Consider the following 19,212-nt stretch of genomic DNA (forward strand, 5'->3'; position numbering starts at 1 on the left):
TCTGGGAGCATTTTTCTCTACAAAAACTATAAATAAATGGTTTGCTTGAACAAATGAGTGTCCAGGCTTCTTCCTGCTTGCAGCCATACATCAGAATGCTGCCAGTTCTTTCCTAGTGTGGAAACTGAGCAGACTCCTTCTCAACTTCTCAACAATCTTTGCAAGTTATGTTAAAATTGAGATGCCCTCCAAGAACCTTCTATACCAGCAGTATATAAAATTTAAAATATATGGCCCATCCTTACTTTTGCAAAAGCTTGTTTTGCCTCAAAATGGCCACAACAGCACCCCACACGTGCCACATACCAGAGAACTAGCAGATGTACTGCAAGTGTCCTATGCTCAGCAGCCAACTGCACACAGGCTTTACAGACATACTGAGGTCTGTGCAGTTAATCTTGGCTGCAGTAGCTCAATTTCCTGGGCTACTTTAAGGCCAGGCTGGATGTGGCTCTGGGCAGCCTGGTCTGGTGGCTGGTGACCCTGCACATAGCAGGGGGTTGGGACTGCATGAGCACTGTGGGCCTTTGCAACCCAGGCCATTCTATGATTCTCTTCCACCAGAACCTTCACACTGTTCTTGGCAGGGCTGCTCACAAGGAGTTGTTCTCCCAGCCTGTACCCACAGCTGGAATTGCCCCTATCCAAGAGTAGTACCTTGTACTTGGCCTTGTTGAACCTCATTAGGCTCCTGTGTTCCCACTTTGCAAGCCTGTCTATGCTCCTCTGGGTGGCATCCCCTCCTTCTGATCTATCAGCTGCACTGCTCAGCTTGGTTTCATCAGTAACTTGCTGGTAGTGCATTCGATCCCTCAGTCTTTGTCATTGACAAAAGTGCTGGAAGAGCACCAGTCTCAACACAGACCTCAGTAAGACACCAATCATGACTGGCCTTTGATCACAGCCATCTGGCTGCAACCTTCCAGCCAAATTCTTTATCCACCTAATAACAGTCCAGCCTTCAAACCCATCTCTTTCACTATCCAGACAGGTGACACCACTTGCCAGATGCGGATGGGGATGGCCTCACTGCTTCACTTTGTGCTGCTGTCTCCTGTAAAGCATGACATGGAGCCCCCGGGTCGCCTGAGGAGCAAAGGGACGGTGGTGTCCCCTGGGACTCTACACACACAGAATCACACAGAATGACCCGGGTTGGAAGGGACCTCAAGGATCATGTAGTTCCAACCCCCCTGCCTGGCAGGGCCACCAAACATACACCTTTACTAGATCAGGTTGCCCAGGGCCCCGTCCAACCTGGCCTTGAACACCTCCAAGGACGGGGCATCCACAACCTCCCTGGGCAACCTGTTCCAGACTCTCGTCATGGTGAGCTCTGTGTTTTGCTCTCTGTGCACAGAGATCCTGATGATGTGTGTTTACAAGCCCTGCTCTGCTCGAGGGCACTTCACGCTGGGGTCAGAAATGCAGAAAGCAGCCTTCACCCCCGTCACATGCGTGGCCTCTGCCCCACAAACTCTTATCGCCGTAGCCTTGACTGTGTCGAACTCGCAGCCGTTACCAACCGGCCCCAACGTCCCGGGGGAGAGCGGAGCGGAGCCGCCCACCGCAACCCGGCGGGGAAAGTGGGTGGAAAGGGAGGCGAGAGGCGGGGAGCGGGAGGCCGGCGCTGGCTGCGGGCAGCAGGGGCGGCTCCAGCCTGACCGAGGCCTTGATAAAGGCGGGCGGTGTCGGTGTCGGTGTCGGCCATGTCGTGGGGCTGCGGGCTGTGCGCGCTGCTGGCGGGCGGCGTCCTGCTCTTCTTGTTGGTGCAGCTGCTGCGCTGGCTGCGCGCCGATGGAGACCTGACGGTGCTGTGGGCGGAGTGGAAGGGGAAGAAGCCAGGTAAAGCCACCGCCTGGTGGTGGTGGTAACGGTGGTGGTGATCCCGGGTGGGTTTCCGTGAGGGGAAGGGGCGCGGCGGTGCGTGAGGGTGCGAGGTTTCCTCTGGGTTTGTGGCTGAAGTTACTTCAGTGCCGTGAACCGGACCCCCACCGCCCCACGGGTTTGTCTGAAGAACGACATAAATCCCCCTAAAAACTGAATTGTCAGCCCTTTATCCACAGGCTGTGCGGTGCCCTTCGCATGCACCTCCCTTGAGGGACCTGTTGAATAAAGCAGTAATCTGAAGTAACTTTGCGGTGACTGGGCTTGCCTCGAAACTATTGTTTTGTATCTTTTTCCGGTCATACGTCCGGTTCTGGGGTAACAAACAGTTCTGCTGAGCGAGCAAGTTTGCTCAGGAGGCTGCAGCAAAGGAGGGCCCATAAGGACAGGGGATGCGATGCTGCTTTGGGTCCTGGCTGCTGTATAAAGGGCTCCTGTGGAAGTAAGGAGCAGCCTTTGTTACCCGTGGGTATGAAGACTCCATAAAGCCATCAGACAGGATTTTCAACTCTTGCGATGCATTCTTATCTATCTGTAGTTCCGCCCACTTCTAGACAACTAAAGATCTGTAAAAACTTAAATTCTTACTTGCTTTAACAGAGGTTTTTGATCGGATGAGCCACAAATTTTGCAGTATTTCATGTTAGCTTAGCCAGCAGCCCAATTTTGTGAGTTATGGATTTGGATAGTTGAGCCAAAATAGAGCCAGAGCTGTCAGTCACTGTACAGCATCCTCTTGCATTGACTGGTGGGATGGAGAAGCTGGTCTGAAAGTTAATGGGACAGAAAACATGGTAAGCTGTCCTGTGTGAGGAATGAAACTGGATGGTGGGCTGAGGCAGGGAGAAGCAGCATCAAGAAAATGAGTCTGGGGGAATGGAGGGATGAAGATTTGAGTCTGAGGGTCATTTCCCTGCAGAGTTGGGTTTGAGTGCTGAGACTGTTGGTTTGGGCCCAAAATTCATTGAGGCAATTCCGTCTTCTGCTTTCTGTGGAAGCTTGCTGTAAAAGTCTGTATAGTGGCGAGCAGAACAGGGAAGTGTGGACAAGTAACATACAGCTCTAAGAACACTAAATATGTGTGCAACCTTCTGTAACTTTTCATGTATATAAAGTTTATATGAAGTCCAGCAGGTAATTCCCTTGCTATAAGAAAACTGCATTAAAAAATCTCATCTGTATGTATGGTCTTTGCAGAGTTCATGGGAAGACTCAGGGCAGAGAAACATGAGAGGTCTCCCCAAATACAAACTGTCTTGCAGAGGACTTGTTGTGAGGGTCTATGTGTGATGCATATGAAGATCTAGGGGCTCTCAGGTGGATATATTCATAGAATCACAGAATCCCCAAAGTTGGATGTGATTGTGGTGTGATTCTTTATGGGCATGGGGAATGTTCTGCTTAGAACTTCTCCACCCCAAATGTTCTCTTGAATGAAATAAAGTGGCAACTTTGTGTGGTAGGAGCTTTAAAACGATGAAAAACCTTCCAAATAGAGCTGAACAACAGAAGCATGACTTGTAAGACATGTGGTACTACTTTGTTCAACCTCTTGTTTGTTATGCCTTGTAACACAGTAGTTAAAGGTTAGTAAAAGCATGATCTCCTTTTATTTTTCAATTTGGCACGGTTAATTTTTAAGCCTATTTGCAGTATCCGCAGGACATTTATTCCAGAACCATCCAGGTTTTGATGCAGCTCATGAGCTCGATCTTAAATTACATTAACTCCAGTGCTTGGCAACTATCAGCACTGAGAAATCAGTGGAAAACTCTCCTTATCTCTGTTAATTATTCTGTCCACAGACCAAGATCCTGAATAACTTCAGTGAAGCTGCCCAGGAGGAGCTGAGAGCAGGGGAACTGTGATAGGAAAAAGTGAATTTGTTTTCAGTAGCAAAAGGAGATGAGTGTAATAAACAGGGATGAAGGCATATCCATGTGCTCTTCTCTTCATATAATACTTGTTTCCGCAGGGTTTTGGCCAACAAAAAAAAGTTATCTGTGATCAACTGCTGTGTTTCTTGAAATGTATATGTATTGAAAAGAATAAATATTGAATACATATTGAAATGAAACTGTAGGAAGAGTGTGTAAATAAGCACAAGTGGCAGCAGCCTTCTGATGCAATTATTAATTAAAGTTATTCCTACAACTTCAGTGACATCTTTCCACTTCCCACGTTCATAGCCTTAGAATACATCTCTACTTTGGAAAAGTAATTGTTTTAAACAAAAAGACTTATTCTTTGGCTAACATGCAGTCAGCTTAAAGGGCAAAAAGAGGAATGGAAAAGTAATGTTCATTGCCAGTACTGCAAACCCAAGTTGAGCTCTGATAGTCTTGAATGCTCTTGCTCTTCCGTTCAGATGGGAAGAAAGTTTTGGTGCTCATCTCTTCATGGGATTTTCATCATGAAGACTCTGAGAGTAGGAGTTTGAGACAGTTTAGTGCGGAGAGAAGCAGGAACTGATCCTGAGGCAGGAAGTAAAAGTTGTCGTAGTCATTTGTTTTAGTAAAAACAAGTTTTTGCTTAACTGAGGGAGTGGTTAAGGTTCACTGAGCTGCAAAGTGCTGTTCTGGCTATTTTGAGAATCGAATAGGCTTTAAGTCTCAGGAAGTGAATTTGGTTCTGCTGTTGGAATTGTGATGTGAAATCCTTCTTGGTTGGCTAGAAACTGTTTGAATACTCTGTATGTATCTGGTAAGTAGAAGGGAGAGCTCTGCTCAGCAGCCCTGTGTACTTGAGTCAGATTTTCACTAAGGCTGATCTTGAAAAATATGCAAGTTTTAGTCAACATGTGCTGAGGGTGCTTTCAGATTAGCGCTTTAACCACATTCTAGAATGAAGTGGTTGGTTTTGATCTATCTATTTTATTTTATGCTTTTGGATATATCCTTGGAATGCTAAACTTTTTCACAAGTTGCAGGTGTATCTTGGAATGGGGGTGAGGGAATGACTGCAAACAAGGGGGAACAGGCTGTAAGAGGAGCGAGGTTTAACAAACGTACCTGGGCAAGAACTGTGAGCACGCAGGAGATGAAAATGTGAGCTTACACTTTAGGAATTCAGTGTAATGTACTCTGACCAGTGCAAGAATTAACCTGCATCAGATGCAAAACAAGGTGGATGAACACCATTTGGTTTGTTCTTATCAGCCTTCTCTGATCAGAGAACTTGTTTCTTTAAGCAATTCTTCAGGAACATTTTTGAGGTAGGACGTTTATTAGGAAATGTTTGCTCAGCCCTTTGTTTGGATTTGCAATATAGTAACAGTTTTCTATCCTTTCCAAGAATTCCCCTTTTTCAACCTCATTTTGATCAGGTCTGTGGAAATTGTATCCAGCAGAAGAGCAATCAAATACCTCCCATCAGGTAGATAATCCATGTTTGTTCAGATTAACCTTGGAACAAAGTTCAGGTGACAGTAGAAGAGCTTTGAACAATTTCACAACTACGTGTGACTAAAAAATAAAGAAGACAAGATTTTGTAACAGCCAATAAAGTTGAGCACAGGTCTTACAAACAGTATCAGATTGTATCTCTGCGGTGATTTATATGTTTATTCTAGCATTAGCAGTGTGTGAACTTCTGTCCTGGTTCTTTTGACAGAAAATGAGCTGCGTGGCAAGGTTGTCTGGGTGACAGGAGCTTCAAGTGGAATTGGAGAAGAATTGGCTTACCAGCTATCAAAGATAGGAGCTTTGCTTGCTATCTCAGCAAGAAGAGAGGATGAGCTGGAAAGAGTGAAGAAGAAATGCCTTCGTAAGTATTAAGTTCTTGCTTCATGTGGCCAGTTCCACTCTTTCTGTGCTGGAGTTGCTACAGAAGTAGTAACCCACAAGCATGGGAATAAATTTTGTGATGAAAGTGATCTGTATGCATAACTCAGGCATGTGGTATGAGTGCCTTCAAGAACTGGTGTTAAGTCAAGATCTCATTATTAATTCCGTGTTACAAGTTTCTAAATTAAATACAGTGGGGAAGGAAAGAAACATGTGAAGGGGTATCATTCTGCAAAAGTCACTTCACAAGTAATGCCTCCTAATTGCTTCCACGGAAAATACAACATATGCAAAAAGCACAATAACACTATTTGATAGAGCAGGTTCTCAGTTACAAAATGCTATTTTCTGACATAGTCACTACCATTATCTCTGCATTTTTGTCAGTAATGAACCTGTATGCTGTGCTTGTACAAATCTGAGGTGACTCCTCATTTCACAGCTGCTGTGATGGCATTGGGAGTGCACGTTACCCTTGCAGTCTGTCTTTCATCAACACAGACAGACAGAAGTTGGAAGTTGCCAGATCTGGACTATATGGTGGGTGTGGTAGGACAGTCCAGCCAAGACTGGCAATGTGCTTCACAGTCTTCAAACTGGTATGGGGCCTGGCATTATTGTGTTGCAGGAGAAAGGATGTCATCTTCCCTGTCTTAACTCTGAAGGTTTGAGCCTTCAGCTTAACCAGTGTGATTATGTACTGGCTGGATTTGATGGTTTGTCTGAATTTGGGGAAATTCAGAAGGATCACCCTTTCCTATCTCCATGGACTGCTGTTTTGCCTCTGGCTTGAAGTGGTGATACCACATCTTGTCACCAGTAATAATGTGATCCAAGGAACTGGCACCTTCAGCCTCATATTGGTTCTATAGGTCCTGACAAACTTGCATACAATACTCACTTGGCACAAATTTTGCAATATTCCAGCATTGCTACCATAATTTCTAATACACTGGAGCTGACAGCCAGTTCCATTCACAGTTCTCTGATTGTAGTCTACTCATTCACGTGGATGGGCTGATCGTGATGCAGAAAAGAGTATCTCCTGTGTATTGTGAGGAACAAATATTAGGCACTTCTGCTCTGAAAATCTGACAGCGATCTCTCTGAAGTGCACTACTCCTTATTTCCATTTTCTGATGCCTCAAGAAAGCTGTCACTTCAGTAGATATATTTAAAAGGAAGCAAGGGGGATCCATGTGGTGAAGTGGTAATAATGGCAACAATTCACATGCTACATGGTAGGGTTGGTAGGAATACATGAAACTCCTCAGTAAGAAGCCCCCTTGCACTCTTACCTTCTCTCTAAACTCAACCTTCCGTCCCTTTCCTTAACTATAATGTGTGCTAGCTCCTATTGCCATCTTGCTGGCCCTGTGCTGCAGTTTCTCAGTCTTTATTTGTAGCCCAGTAGTATTTGTTTCTGGCTTACATTTAACTTGCAGTTGGCTTTTCATCAAGATCTTGAGTTTTGTTTGGAGATCCAATACCCAACCATTTGGATGTTGGTTTGCAGTGCTGTGTAACACTATTCAGTCCCAGGTGCAGAATTTTTCATTTGATTTTGTTGAGCTTAATGAGGTTTGTCAGTCTATTATTACAGCTTGTTAAGTTGCCTCTGAAAGGCAGTCCTACCCTCCAGCATAACAAGTGCTCCTTTAAACTTGATGTTATCTCAAAATTTGCTGAAAACCCATATTTCATTCCATCATCTGGGTTGTTAATGAAGAAGATACTGAAGGATATTGTCCATAGAGAGGTACCTCTTAGAACTGATCACCAGAGTTTGACTTCGAGTGGTTGGTTGTTCCAGCCTGGTGTTCATTTACAGTGTATTAAGTGTAACTCATTTAGACCTCTCATTTCTCTATTGTTGCTATAAGGTTGCTATGGAAGGCAACACTGAAAGCGATTTAGTCAAGATATAAAACATCTGCTGCTCTCCCCCTGTCCATAGAGCCAGCTGTGTCATCACAAAAGGCAATTACATTGTCGTGCAGTCTACATCCATGGTATATCTATGTTGACAGTTAGCAGACTCCTTGTCTTTTGTATGTTTAGAGGTGGTTTTAGGAGGAATTGCCATATAATTTTCTCAAGGATTGAGGCTAGGTCCCATGATGTTTGGTTTTTTTTTTCCCCCACTCATTGACCTCTAAAGCTCAGTACCACTGCAGTGATACTAGTTGGTTCTTGTAGCTTTTGGATGCAGGTATCATCAACCTGTTGGTATCTCAGATTTGTCCCTAGCTTGGTCTTCCTTTGTTGCTGGTAGTCTTTCCTCCAGATTCTTGCCTCAGGAGTGTGGGAGACTGGACAGATCTTGCCAGTAAAATTCAGGCAGAAAAGATGACATGAGCCTCTTGTGTTCCTGTGTCCATTATCACTTCTTTCCCATCTCTATACTGAGTGATGATCTCACTGTCTTTTGGTCTTCCTTTTGTTGCTGCTATACCTGTAGAAGTTCTTTTTGCCTCTTGCTTTTCTCACCAGCTTTGACTGCATCTGAGTTAGAGCCTTCCTGATTCCATCTCTGCATGCTTGGATGGACTCCTTCATGGGCTGCAGTTCTAGCCTGAGGCTGTTCCTGTGGGGGCTCTATAGGCTGCCATTTCCTCCAGGCCATATCCATTGCTGTACCATGGGCTCCTCTGTGGCTGCTGGTGGAGATGTGCTCCACACTGTGCTCATGGGCTGCTGGGGGACAGTGTGTTCCACCACAGGCCTCTCCTGGGCTGCAGGGAGCTATGCTCCACACCTGGAGTATCTTCTGTGCTCCTGCCCTGACCTTGGTGCTCACGGGGCTGTTTCTCATTTTCTCACTCTTCCAGCTGCAAAGCAGTTTTTTCTTGTCCTAAATCTGGTCTTCCAGAGGTAGAACCAGCGTTGCTTATGGCTCAGCCCTGGCCAGCAGCAGGTTGCTTGTGGAGCCAGCTGGAGCTGGCTATGATCAAACAGCTCCCACTTAACTAACTGCTGGATTCTACTTCCAGAGGCTGAGGCTGCCCCTGCAGCTCCCTTGCTACCAAAATGCTGTGTAAACCAGACCCTCAGGGCAGCCTGTGCCTGCTTCTATCTCCTATGTATTTTCTTTCTGTAATTGAGTTCAAGGGTGTCCTGTAATGCTTAAGTACCATGAGATGGGTTAAGATTGAGTTGCAGTGCGTAGCATCAGCTTGAATTTGGCTAAATTATATGGCATAATTGGAGCTTTTAATAGGCTTTAACATGCCTGCAGTAGGTGCTATGCATAGCAGTAACTTAACCAGATAATTGACATATTAATGTCAGAACAAAGCACATTATCTTGTTCAAAATTCAGACACCACCCTATGATATGTTTATGCATTCTACACTACATAAAAGCTGAAGGTAAGAGGGAGAAGGAAAGTTGTGTAAAGGTTACAGGTAATACCTGTTGTCATGCACATACCAGCTCCACGCTTCATTGCACCTCTGCAGGAGGAAAACAATTTGTGTAACTGGAAGGATTTTTGTAAGTGGCCTTTGTGTTTTCCTGCAGCATTCACTACAACAAGTTGAATTTCACCAGAACTACTGGAATTTATTTTCTCTCAAAAACCCTTAAAAGGAGAAACGGGCTCAAAACCCCATCCAGCCTGGACGTGAGCGCTGCCAGTGTTGGAGCTTCTCTGGGCAGACTGTTGCAGTGCTTCACCACTTTCATCATGAAGAATTTCATCCTAATGCTTAATCTTTATCTGTGCTCCTTTAGTTTAACACCATTCCCCCTCGTCCTGTTGCTATGCTCCCTGATGAAGAGTTGTTCCCCAGCTTCCTGCAGCCCCTTTAGGTACTGGAAGGCTGCAGTGAAGTCTCCCTGATGCATTCTCCAAACTAAACAGTCCCAGCTCTCTTGCCCTCTCCATAGGCTACAGGGATGGTGCACCTCTCCTATCTTGATAGTCTTTGCTTGTGTGGATCTGCTTGTGGGAGTGTGAGGCAGAGGTGTAGTTTAACCCACTAGGGTTTTATTGCTGTCTATAATGAAAGAAGAATTCATGGAGGGGAGAGGAGAGGTCTTGGAGAGGGCTGTACACTACAGTACGGTAGCTTTAAACCAAAGAAATGGTATATTATATCCAGTTGCCTAAATACTAGTGACCTTTGAATAGAGGCAAGCTATGGATTTCAGTCACCTCCTCTGTTCAGCACTGTAGAGACAAAGTTCAACCTGACCTATATATGCAAGTAATAGTGAAAAACTGTGTTTAAAGAGCACAGCAGTTAAAGGGGAAAAGGTGTATGTAATTGTGGCTGGGAATCAATTTAGAAACAAAAATACCACTATTAAACCGGTATAAATAAAGTAATTCTTTAAAATATCTAGTTTTAAAATGGAAGATTAACACTGAAGATTTTATTTTTGTGAGTCAAATGCCCCCAAGCCCCAGGGTAGCACATCACTGCTCTGCAAATGCTTTCTATGGAAAAGGTCAGTTGTTCTGAAGAGGCAGTGGAGGAAACACTCAGCATAATGACTTGATGACAAGTGACTTTTATTCCAGGAGGTGGGTGCTTTGAAGACTCTCAGTTAAACAGAAAGCTTCTTAGAGAATACCCCAGGTTAGAAGGGACTCACAAGGATCATTCTCCTTCTTCCCTTTACAGTAAACCAGCTCATGTATTGAGGTTGTGGCTTTGGCCTCAACTATACTGTTCCTGTTACAGGGGGCAGACATGGTTGAAGTTTACACACAAGGAAGATGTCAAGGCTGCCAATAATAATTGTATAATGTGTTGCTTCCAACCATTGCAATTTATTTGGAGAGTTGCACTGTTTATATTGTGATACACAAATCTAAGTTTTTTACAGCCAAAAACACAATGATAAGAAAAAGACTTGATAGGAACGGATTATAAATGGATTCTATATGGAGACCAAAATGAAAGCAAAGAAAGCATTCGATTTCCATCATAACGTTACGTTTCTTGGTGTCATTTTATTGAAAATGGCTTTTAAAACACACTTCTTGCAGTTGTTGTATTAGCAGCGATACTGGTTCCCATTTACTTTGTGGTTGTTTTTAGAGATCAGCAACTTGAATGATAAAGATATCCTGGTTCTGCGTCTTGACTTGACTGACAGAAGCTCCCACGAAGCTGCCACCAACAGTGTCCTGAAGCATTTTGGCAAGGTGAGGAATGTTCCTGGGGCTGAAATTCCCCTCCTCTCCTATCCCTGCACGTATGTCTGTATTTCACTTCATTTACTGATGCTTACATTCACATCTTGCTGAAGTTTCATTATTGAACACTGTAAGCGTAAAGCCGGTCCTCAATATGAAGGAGTGGTGTCCTGGGGAGGTGGGAGGGAAGGAAGGAAACGGTCAACTAGCAATTGCCTGAGGAAGGAGAAATGTTAAAAAAAAACATCTTGTATTTATTTATCACTTTATCTTTCCCAAGATTGATGTTTTAGTCAACAATGGTGGACGTTCTCAACGCTCACTGTTTGTGGATACAAACCTGGATGTCTTCAGCGCCATAATAGAACTGAACTACCTAGGCACAATCTCTTTGACAAAACATGTTCTGAATCACATGATCCAAAGGAGAAGGGGAAAGATCGTGACTGTGAGCAGCGTGATGGGGATCATGGGTGCTCCTCTTGCCTCAGGGTACTGTGCCAGCAAACATGCTCTGCAGGTAAGTCGCATTCTGACCTTTAATAAAGTCTTGTTGTGTGAAAGGCCAGTGGGAGGACTCCTTCTCTAGTTTCTAGATGCATAGACTCTAAAATACTCTTCCAGGGGACTTCAAGCCCTTCTTCAGCTAACAGCACTGGAAGTTCATTGCTAGAGAATCTGTTTTTTTTGCTAAAAGCCCACACAGAAGCTCACCACACAGAAGTTTACACCAGTTCTTCTGAACTGCACCCGCAGCTGTGGATAATGTGGGAGAAGGGTTTGCCGTGTTTCTCCTCCTCTCCTCCTGACCCATCACACTCACTGTGTGCGAAAGGTGCTGAGCTGAGCAAAGTCTGTGTGCACGTATCTTGGAGTGTGGTGCAAGAACGGGGGCATCGTGCTTGGAGACTCAGCTCAGTCAGGGAGGGGAAACTATAGAAGGACTATAGGAAATCTTGAGGACATTGAAGTGAGAGCAGTGGTGGGTAAAGCAGACTAACAAGAGAAAGGGCAATCCCTGATCTTGGAAAGATCTGAAATAATCTTCCCTATAGCTTTGAGTCTTTCTGTGCTGTGAAGAACTGGCAGCTCGTAGTGTCTTAGGGAGGAGGTCCTACTCTCTTCTGCGTAACAGTGAATTTTCAGTTTTGCTTGGAAAGATTTCTGAAAGCCATTTCATTCATGCAGAAAAACATAGAAGAGCTGAGAAAAATGTCTGCAGGGAAAAGAGGCTGCCTCTATCATTGCGGAATCGTTTGTTTAACTAGCAAATTTATTTAGACATATTTGTCTTTCACCACTGTTTGACTTCCTGCTAATGTACGCTTTGATCTCAGAAAGCCAAAGTTCAGCTGTACTTGGAGATGATTTTAATAACAAAAAGCTGGCACGTTCCTGCTCCCTGCTGGGTTTGTGCACACGAGCAGAGCACAGAACTCTGCTCAGCCCATTGGATCAGTATCTTTTGGACAGTTTGACCACCAACAGCAGACATGGAACAAGTGGCTGATATTGCAAAGCCAGGAGGGACTTGTAAGAATGAGGACGTAGAAGACAGCAACAGGTCTCTGCTTATAGAAAACTTTCAGTTAATGACAGGGAGAGAGCTGCTACTCTTAGTTTCGGTGCCAGCAATGAAATTGCCCATTAGAGGCCAGCCTAGACTTAGGTCTGGTAGATTTAAATTAGAAGAACACAATGTGCATGAGCATGGACTCCATTCATTTATGCTCCATTATGTGAAGATGTTCTTTCACTTGAATGGTCTTTTGGCTGCGGTGCTGTTGGAATAAGCACAGCTAGTTAGTTGTAGGGAAATCATGTGGTGCTTTAAAAAGTCTCAAAACTTTGAATTTCATGTGGAGACCGAGGATGTGGAAGAAGATTAAAAGGAAATAGCTAACTAAAGTGTCTGGATTAGTTAAAAACAATGTAACTTTACTGCTTATATCTTTGGTATTTTGACCTCTGCTCAATAAACAGGCCAGACCCCAGACATCTTCTCTTGTTTCTTCTGCAATAGTCCTTCAAATACTAATTGCAGGTGGTTTGCAATATAGATTTTGAAATCAAATGCAGCCTGAGAGTCTCTTACCAGACTAGAGCTACAGGTAGATGTGGGCACGAGCCCCCCAAAGCAATAAAAGCTCTTTTGAAATATCAAACTTCACCAATACAGCTCAGATAAAGGAGGTCTGTCAGAGTGACACTTAGCAAAGATACCCATCTCTGATGACCGAGAGGAAATGACTAGAGAGGAGCTGGGAAAAAATAACACCAAGCATAGAGTGATGCTTTTCATGTTGTGTTTATCCAGCACATATCAGCCTGGTGTCTTGTTGAACTGTAGATTGCATTTTCTCCAGCAGTTGTTAAATATATGCCCCTGTCTGACACCTATTACATAGATAAACAAGCACACCTTGGTTCATGCCAGCTGGAACTCTTTAGAACAAGGAAGAATGGAGGAAGTTAGCCCTCAGCAGCTCGGCTGATGTCTAGACAGGATCTTGAAGGATAACTCCAGCTCACTGGACCAATGCTCAGCTTTTGTTACCTTGCAATTTGTTCAAGGCAATAATCTCCCTTTGTAAAATGCTTGGAGGGAAGCAGCAGTGTGAGGGTGTGTGCCAGAGCCCTCTGCGGGAAGCTGTCTGAAATTCCCTGCAGAGCTGACCTCTGGGTTGTGCCTGTTTTTGGGTAGAATTTGTATCCCTGGAGCCCCCCAGCGTCCCGCTCCTGAATCCCCACTGAGTGGTAAGAGAGTGAGGGTTGGAAGAGCTCTAATTGCTGCTCCTGCAATTCAGTATTGATGGAGGAACCAACGACTGCGTGTGGCAGAGACTGTAACTGCACAGCTTACTGCTTAGGGTGTCTTTGTATGAGAGCCCAGGCCTGTAGTCATTGCTGCAGTAAATAGCATACAAAGCACTCGTGATTGAGCTGGCTGTCTTTACCAATTTGACACACTGCCACCTTCTCCCCTTAAGGTTCAGTGTTCTTTGGCATGTTACTTTCTACTTAACGTGGCTGGCAGCACAGCTTCTGTGATAGAACTGCGCCAATTAAGGATTTAGGTGCTCTGCTGAGATAAGAGTCTCCAGGATCCCTCTGGGATAGGAGAGGATGTGGAAAGCACAGCTGAGGGCTGCAGCATCAGCCCTGGGCAGTGGGTGAAGCCCAGCCAGCAGTGTTGGTGCTATGGCTGAAGGTGTGCGTAGGGATGGAAGAGCGCTCCAGCGGAGAGCCCAGGTTTTTAATCAGTCATCTGAACACTAGGCAGATCTGAGAGGCTTCCAGATCTGCCCAGAAGCAGATTTCCAGACATATAAACATCTTTAATGTTAGAATTAGTCCTCCAGAAGTACACAGCTTAGGTAACTTGCTTTTAAGATCTAATGTGGGGTCTGCAGTTGCTTATAAGTTAAAAAGGAGTGTAGCTGCAGAGCCTACATGCGATCTGTGAGCTGAAATCAGCCCCCAGTGACTGGGAAGTCAGAGCATATGGAAGGTTTTTGGTTGTGAGCGTGCATGGATGTGCAACTCATCGCCTGGCCTTAGTGTATGGCCTCAGTTGTTGTGTTTGGTGTCACCAAAGGAGGACATCTGATTGATGTTTGTCCTACAGTGCATTTTGGATAAGAGCTCAGGTGAGACAGCCCTCTTCCCAAGCTGGATGGGACTGCAAATTATAAATTAATACTGCAGTGGGACATGTTTATCAGCCTGTTTTAGCCCTCTGTCCCTGTTGTGACATGAAACTGTGTGTTTGAATAAATACGGGGAGATGGAAGATAAGAGGTAGTTATGTTATCTGTTAAACCCTGGCTTAGTAGTGCTTGACCAGCAACTTGGGTAGGCGGCACCTTCCTGAAGGGTCATGGTCCCCATGATAGCAGCTGTCTAAGCATGAACTGCTACAGAGGTTAAGAAAAATTGTATTCTTTTAGCTTGAAGAATTTCTTGTAGCTTCTGTAATTGCAGCATAACTTTGTGCATCCCTGAGCTGAAATCAGCTTTATGTCTACCTGGGTGCTCCCCGTCAAGCTCTGTCAGCTCAAACTTTAGAGTAGCCATTGGATGTCAGAATAGTAGGATATTACAGAAATAGGTTTTAAACTGTAGTCACACGACAGTCTTTTCTTCCAGGGCTTTTTTAACTCTCTTCGGACGGAGCTGACGGACTACCCTGAGATAAGCATTATCAACATATGCCCAGGACCTGTGCAGTCTAAGATTATACAGAATGTCTTCACGGAGAAACTTGACAAGGTAAGGACTGGAAATTCTATTATGGTAAATCCAACTTTAGCTACAGGTGAAAATGATCCTTTTGTGATTTTCTCTTCTTTTGCTTCCCCAAGCAAACACCGACCTCCTTCTTCTTCCTTTCTTTGGTTAATGCAAAGGCCATGTGTTGTCACATAATGCTTTGTGCTATCAGATCCATATCAAATGAGAATAAAGCTGGAGAGTTGTTATGCTTTCTCTCTTCCAACGTACCCAATCCACGCCTTGTAAATTACCCATGCAGCTGCCCTGCTGCAGCTGTGGGGAAAAGGCCTCAATTTCTGGACACCATTGCAACAGTGCAGAGCAGCGTTGTTTCAGCACAGGTAGCTTTTTGTTGGCCCTACTTACAACGTCCTCTGTTTGGCTGACTCTGGTGCAAGTGTTGGCAAAGCCGCTGGGGTCAGCTGCTGCGAGGCGTGCATTCTTTTCTTGTTAGTGGTTGTTGAAGGACAAAAAGCCAAACCTCCCAATTGCTCGGTTGTTTTTAATAAAGGCTGTCTCACAAAATAGCTGGCAGAAATTGTCGCTATGATTTATATTGGTAGTGTCATAAATTCGGTTGATTCAAAGCTCAGGATAAGATAACCCACAAGTAAGAAGGGGGGGAAAAAGTTCCCTCATTGTTTAAATCAAGTTCTGAAAGGAATTTTGGCTTGCAAAACTGCATACTTTAATGAAAGAAAAGATGTACTTTTCCAGCAATCTGGGTATCTTGCAAAACAAATTCTTTAGATTTCAGTGGGGCAGAGGACCTAGGAAGGAGGCCGAGTCTAAGCCAGAATTGCTTTTGCTCTGGGAAACAGAAGAACAGAGTGATAGAGCTCCATGACTGCTGTAGTGAGACGTGTATGAATTCACAGAGCTGCAGCTTATTTTCACTATGGGATACCTGCGGAGAAGACATCAAACAAAACATCACTGCCACTGAAGAAGCCTATTGCTCTTCTCTTGAGATAACTGCACTCAGGGCAGAACTGGCAGGAAGTTTTAAGTTAATGGGGGACATGTCCTTGTACTAATTTGATTACAGATTAACTTGTAATGTATAATGGGGTGGGCAGCTGGGAACAGGAAAGTTTGCATTTCTCAGAGCCCTCAGCTGCAGAAGGGGTAATTTGTCCTGATGTGTCTCCTTCAGTGTAATTTCATGCCAAAGCAGAATAGATTTTTGAGGCATTTTTAACCTTCTTTGAACTATCAATGGTGGCACTAATTAAAAAGGTACTTTATTTAATCTAAAGGAAGGCGGTAAGTATTCCTACACAGAAAGCCAGTGGATTAGCAGGGAGAGATGGGTTATTCCTCATTTGCACAGTGCAGAAATGAGGAGCATGTCTGCTACACAGAGCCTGGCCCTTTCTCTCTCTCTGTCAGCCACAACCACAAGTCCAGTTTTAATTCCTGCCCTCTCTTTCCCCTCTAGTCAATAGAGAACAGCGGTGACCAGTCCCACAAGATGCCAACGGAGCGCTGTGTCCGGCTGACGCTGGTGAGCACAGCCAACGACCTGAAGGAGGCCTGGATCAGCGACCACCCCTACCTGGCAGTCTGCTACCTCTGGCAGTACGCGCCCACCTGGGCCTGGTGGCTGATGAACAGAATGGGCAAGAGGAGAATACAGAACTTTAAGAGCGGAGTGGTAAGTTTATTCCTCTCTCCCCCACGTGTTGCTTTTTTTTTTTTTTTTACTCTGCTGACAGACTCTTTAGCTGCAGGAATGCTGGGTTTGCAATTTTGGATCCGTTTCTTTTCCTCCTTCTCACTTCCCTGGCAGCTGATGCCAGGATCGGCTTCAAAGCTGCATGCCCAGTAGTCTAGAATTACCGCAGCACCGTCACATCGCAGAGCAGTCACGTCGGTACATCTTGTAGTGCCAGGGCTCTTCCCTCTGATCTTTGTCACGCAGGCCACGAGTTCACACTCAGCAGCAACACAGGGCTGAGCTGTAAGTTGCCAGCAAGACTTATTTAATGCAGTTTGAAATTAAGACTGTTGACAGACTCTCTGTGGGTTCCATCTAGTTTTTCTATCAGACGTACAATCGGAGCACCTCCCTGAAGCACATTAAGCAGTGCAGCTCTGCAGCAGGTCTCTTCCCTTTCATTCAGTTCCCAGAAGATGGACATACAACGCAGTGTTTTGATCTTGCAGCATTACTTGGTAGATGGCTTCAATATCAGGAAATGGAACACTAATGTTGGCACATACATTGCAAAGGTGGGAAGCTTTAAGTTGCAGGTGCCCATAGTCACAGGCTGGATCAGGCAAAGTAATAGTGAGGGTGAGGGACACCAATACAATACAAGGAGGGGAAATGCTGACAATGTATTCTCACTCCAGGATGCTGATGCCTCTTATTCAAGAAAGAAGAAATAAGGAGAAACGTACAAACTCCTGCTGTACTTGTGCTAAGGCTGAGAAGGAAACATTCCCATCGTACTGCATGGCTGCAAAGGAGAACTTTTTTTATCTCTTGTACCTTTGCCATCATATAACTTGGCAAATCTATTAAGCTGTATACGCACTTGGCTAAATAAAGTTTTTAAATACACCTGGTTTAAAAAATGTTTCAACTCACAGCAATTAAGACAGAGGGCGAACACTGTTTTGTTTTTCTGCTGCTATGACACCAGCAAATACTTTGTGAGCAGGCTATGAATTATATACCCACAGGATTCCATTTCCTTCACTTTTACTCTTAATGGGCTGTTAGCAGAAGAAAAATGCAGGTAGAAGCTTGAGGTTAAAGGAAGCACGGTCAGTGTTTGAGAATTGTTCCTTTGGGAAAAGGAGATGAGATTTCATCAGCATTTAGAAGTACTTTGTCTTCAGGACTCCAGGGACAAGTGCAGAGCCCACAGACCTCAGGCTTCTGGTTGGTGTGTGAAGTCTGAAAATGGGGCAGTGGGGAAGGAAGAAAGAGTGATGATACAACTGTAACCTCTGTCATAGCAGGCACCCAGCTTTACTCTAAGGCTGGTACATGAAATGAAGAGCAAGGGAAAGAGTTGCTGTAGCAGAACAGCATGTAGCTACAAGCACGGGCACAACATTAACTCGTTACATCAGGTTGCTTACAGCCAAGACAACAGCGCTTGTGTCAGAGCTGAATTAGGGCAGGCGTTGCATTGGAGGTGACTCAAGCATGAGACAAAGCTCCCAGCCCTGCCAATAGCAGGCACCTTCATACAACACAGAAGCAAATCCCAGCATCAGCAGTGGAGAACTGGGGGCTGCTGTTCTAAAACTTCTACAACGGAATGAACATTCTGTTCAGCTGTTAACTAGAAATACCTTCACGGTGGTAATTTCCCCGTGCTTACAACTTGGTGCTCAGGTCCTCAGTCATGTTTGGATATATCTGAAGCTACACACTCTCCAGGTAAAAAAAATAATAATCTTACTTCATATGTATAATTGAGCAATAGTAAATAAAACTAGTAAAAGAGTGACCCATTCAGACAGTGCTGAAACTTTCCAAGTGGAGCAGAATCACAAGCGCCATTTTTCACATGATGTTTAATACAGAAGGAGTCTACCATCTAGAACAAGAATGACTGATCAAATGACAAGCAAGTCTCACACGGCTCTGAAAGAACAGAAGGTTCATTTCGTTCCCTTAAGCTGGTTCCTGTTGCATCATAGTAACAGAAATGAGACAGGCTGTATCTGGGACTTCATGTTTTTGTATGAGAGCTAAAAAAATCCTGCTTAGATCAGAAGGGGTAAAAATCCTCTAATGAGCTCTGAACTTTCGTTACATTGAAGCTGATCTCATTCGCTATTCTTTTTTCAAGGCCACATCAGGAGCATCTTATGCTTCCCTTTGTGTGCTGAACACTGCAATCTGTAAAGCAAGAAGGTGATAGTAAGAGTTTACAGCCAAGCTGAAGCACACCAGGTTAGAAAGGTAGAGCAGTTCTCAGGGGTCACATGGCAACCAGATGCTGCATCCCACATCATCCCTCAGACAGATGAGTAGTAGCATGTGTGCTTTGAGCTGCAGACAAACCTGGCTTGAAGGTGCTGTAAATTCCTCATACATCAAAGAAATGCTCCAAAACAAACATGCACACAGAGAGCACCACACGTAACAG

General features: G+C 44.6%; 1 protein-coding gene across 1 annotated transcript; it reads left to right on the top strand.

Annotated features, from left to right (window-relative positions):
* The first annotated feature begins 1,684 nt into the window (after positions 1-1,684).
* On the top strand, positions 1,685-17,666 carry DHRS7 (dehydrogenase/reductase 7). Its single transcript, XM_015865768.2, has 7 exons — positions 1,685-1,845; positions 5,500-5,652; positions 10,725-10,831; positions 11,103-11,342; positions 14,972-15,094; positions 16,539-16,754; positions 17,456-17,666. The coding sequence occupies exons 1-7, from the start codon at positions 1,710-1,712 to the stop codon at positions 17,489-17,491; spliced, it is 1,011 nt and encodes a 336-aa protein (XP_015721254.1). The 5' UTR covers positions 1,685-1,709; the 3' UTR covers positions 17,492-17,666.
* The last annotated feature ends 1,546 nt before the right edge of the window (positions 17,667-19,212 follow it).

This window comes from Coturnix japonica, chromosome 5 (genome assembly GCF_001577835.2).
Source record: "Coturnix japonica isolate 7356 chromosome 5, Coturnix japonica 2.1, whole genome shotgun sequence".
Lineage (NCBI taxonomy): Eukaryota > Metazoa > Chordata > Aves > Galliformes > Phasianidae > Coturnix > Coturnix japonica.

Bases quoted from the DNA above. Each gene is read 5' to 3' on its own strand.
- DHRS7 (XM_015865768.2), top strand. From the start codon at position 1,710: ATGTCGTGGGGCTGCGGGCTGTGCGCGCTGCTGGCGGGCGGCGTCCTG. The intron at 5,653-10,724 runs GTAAGTATTAAG...GGTTGTTTTTAG, and splicing joins AGTGAAGAAGAAATGCCTTC to AGATCAGCAACTTGAATGAT. The intron at 11,343-14,971 runs GTAAGTCGCATT...CTTTTCTTCCAG, and splicing joins CCAGCAAACATGCTCTGCAG to GGCTTTTTTAACTCTCTTCG.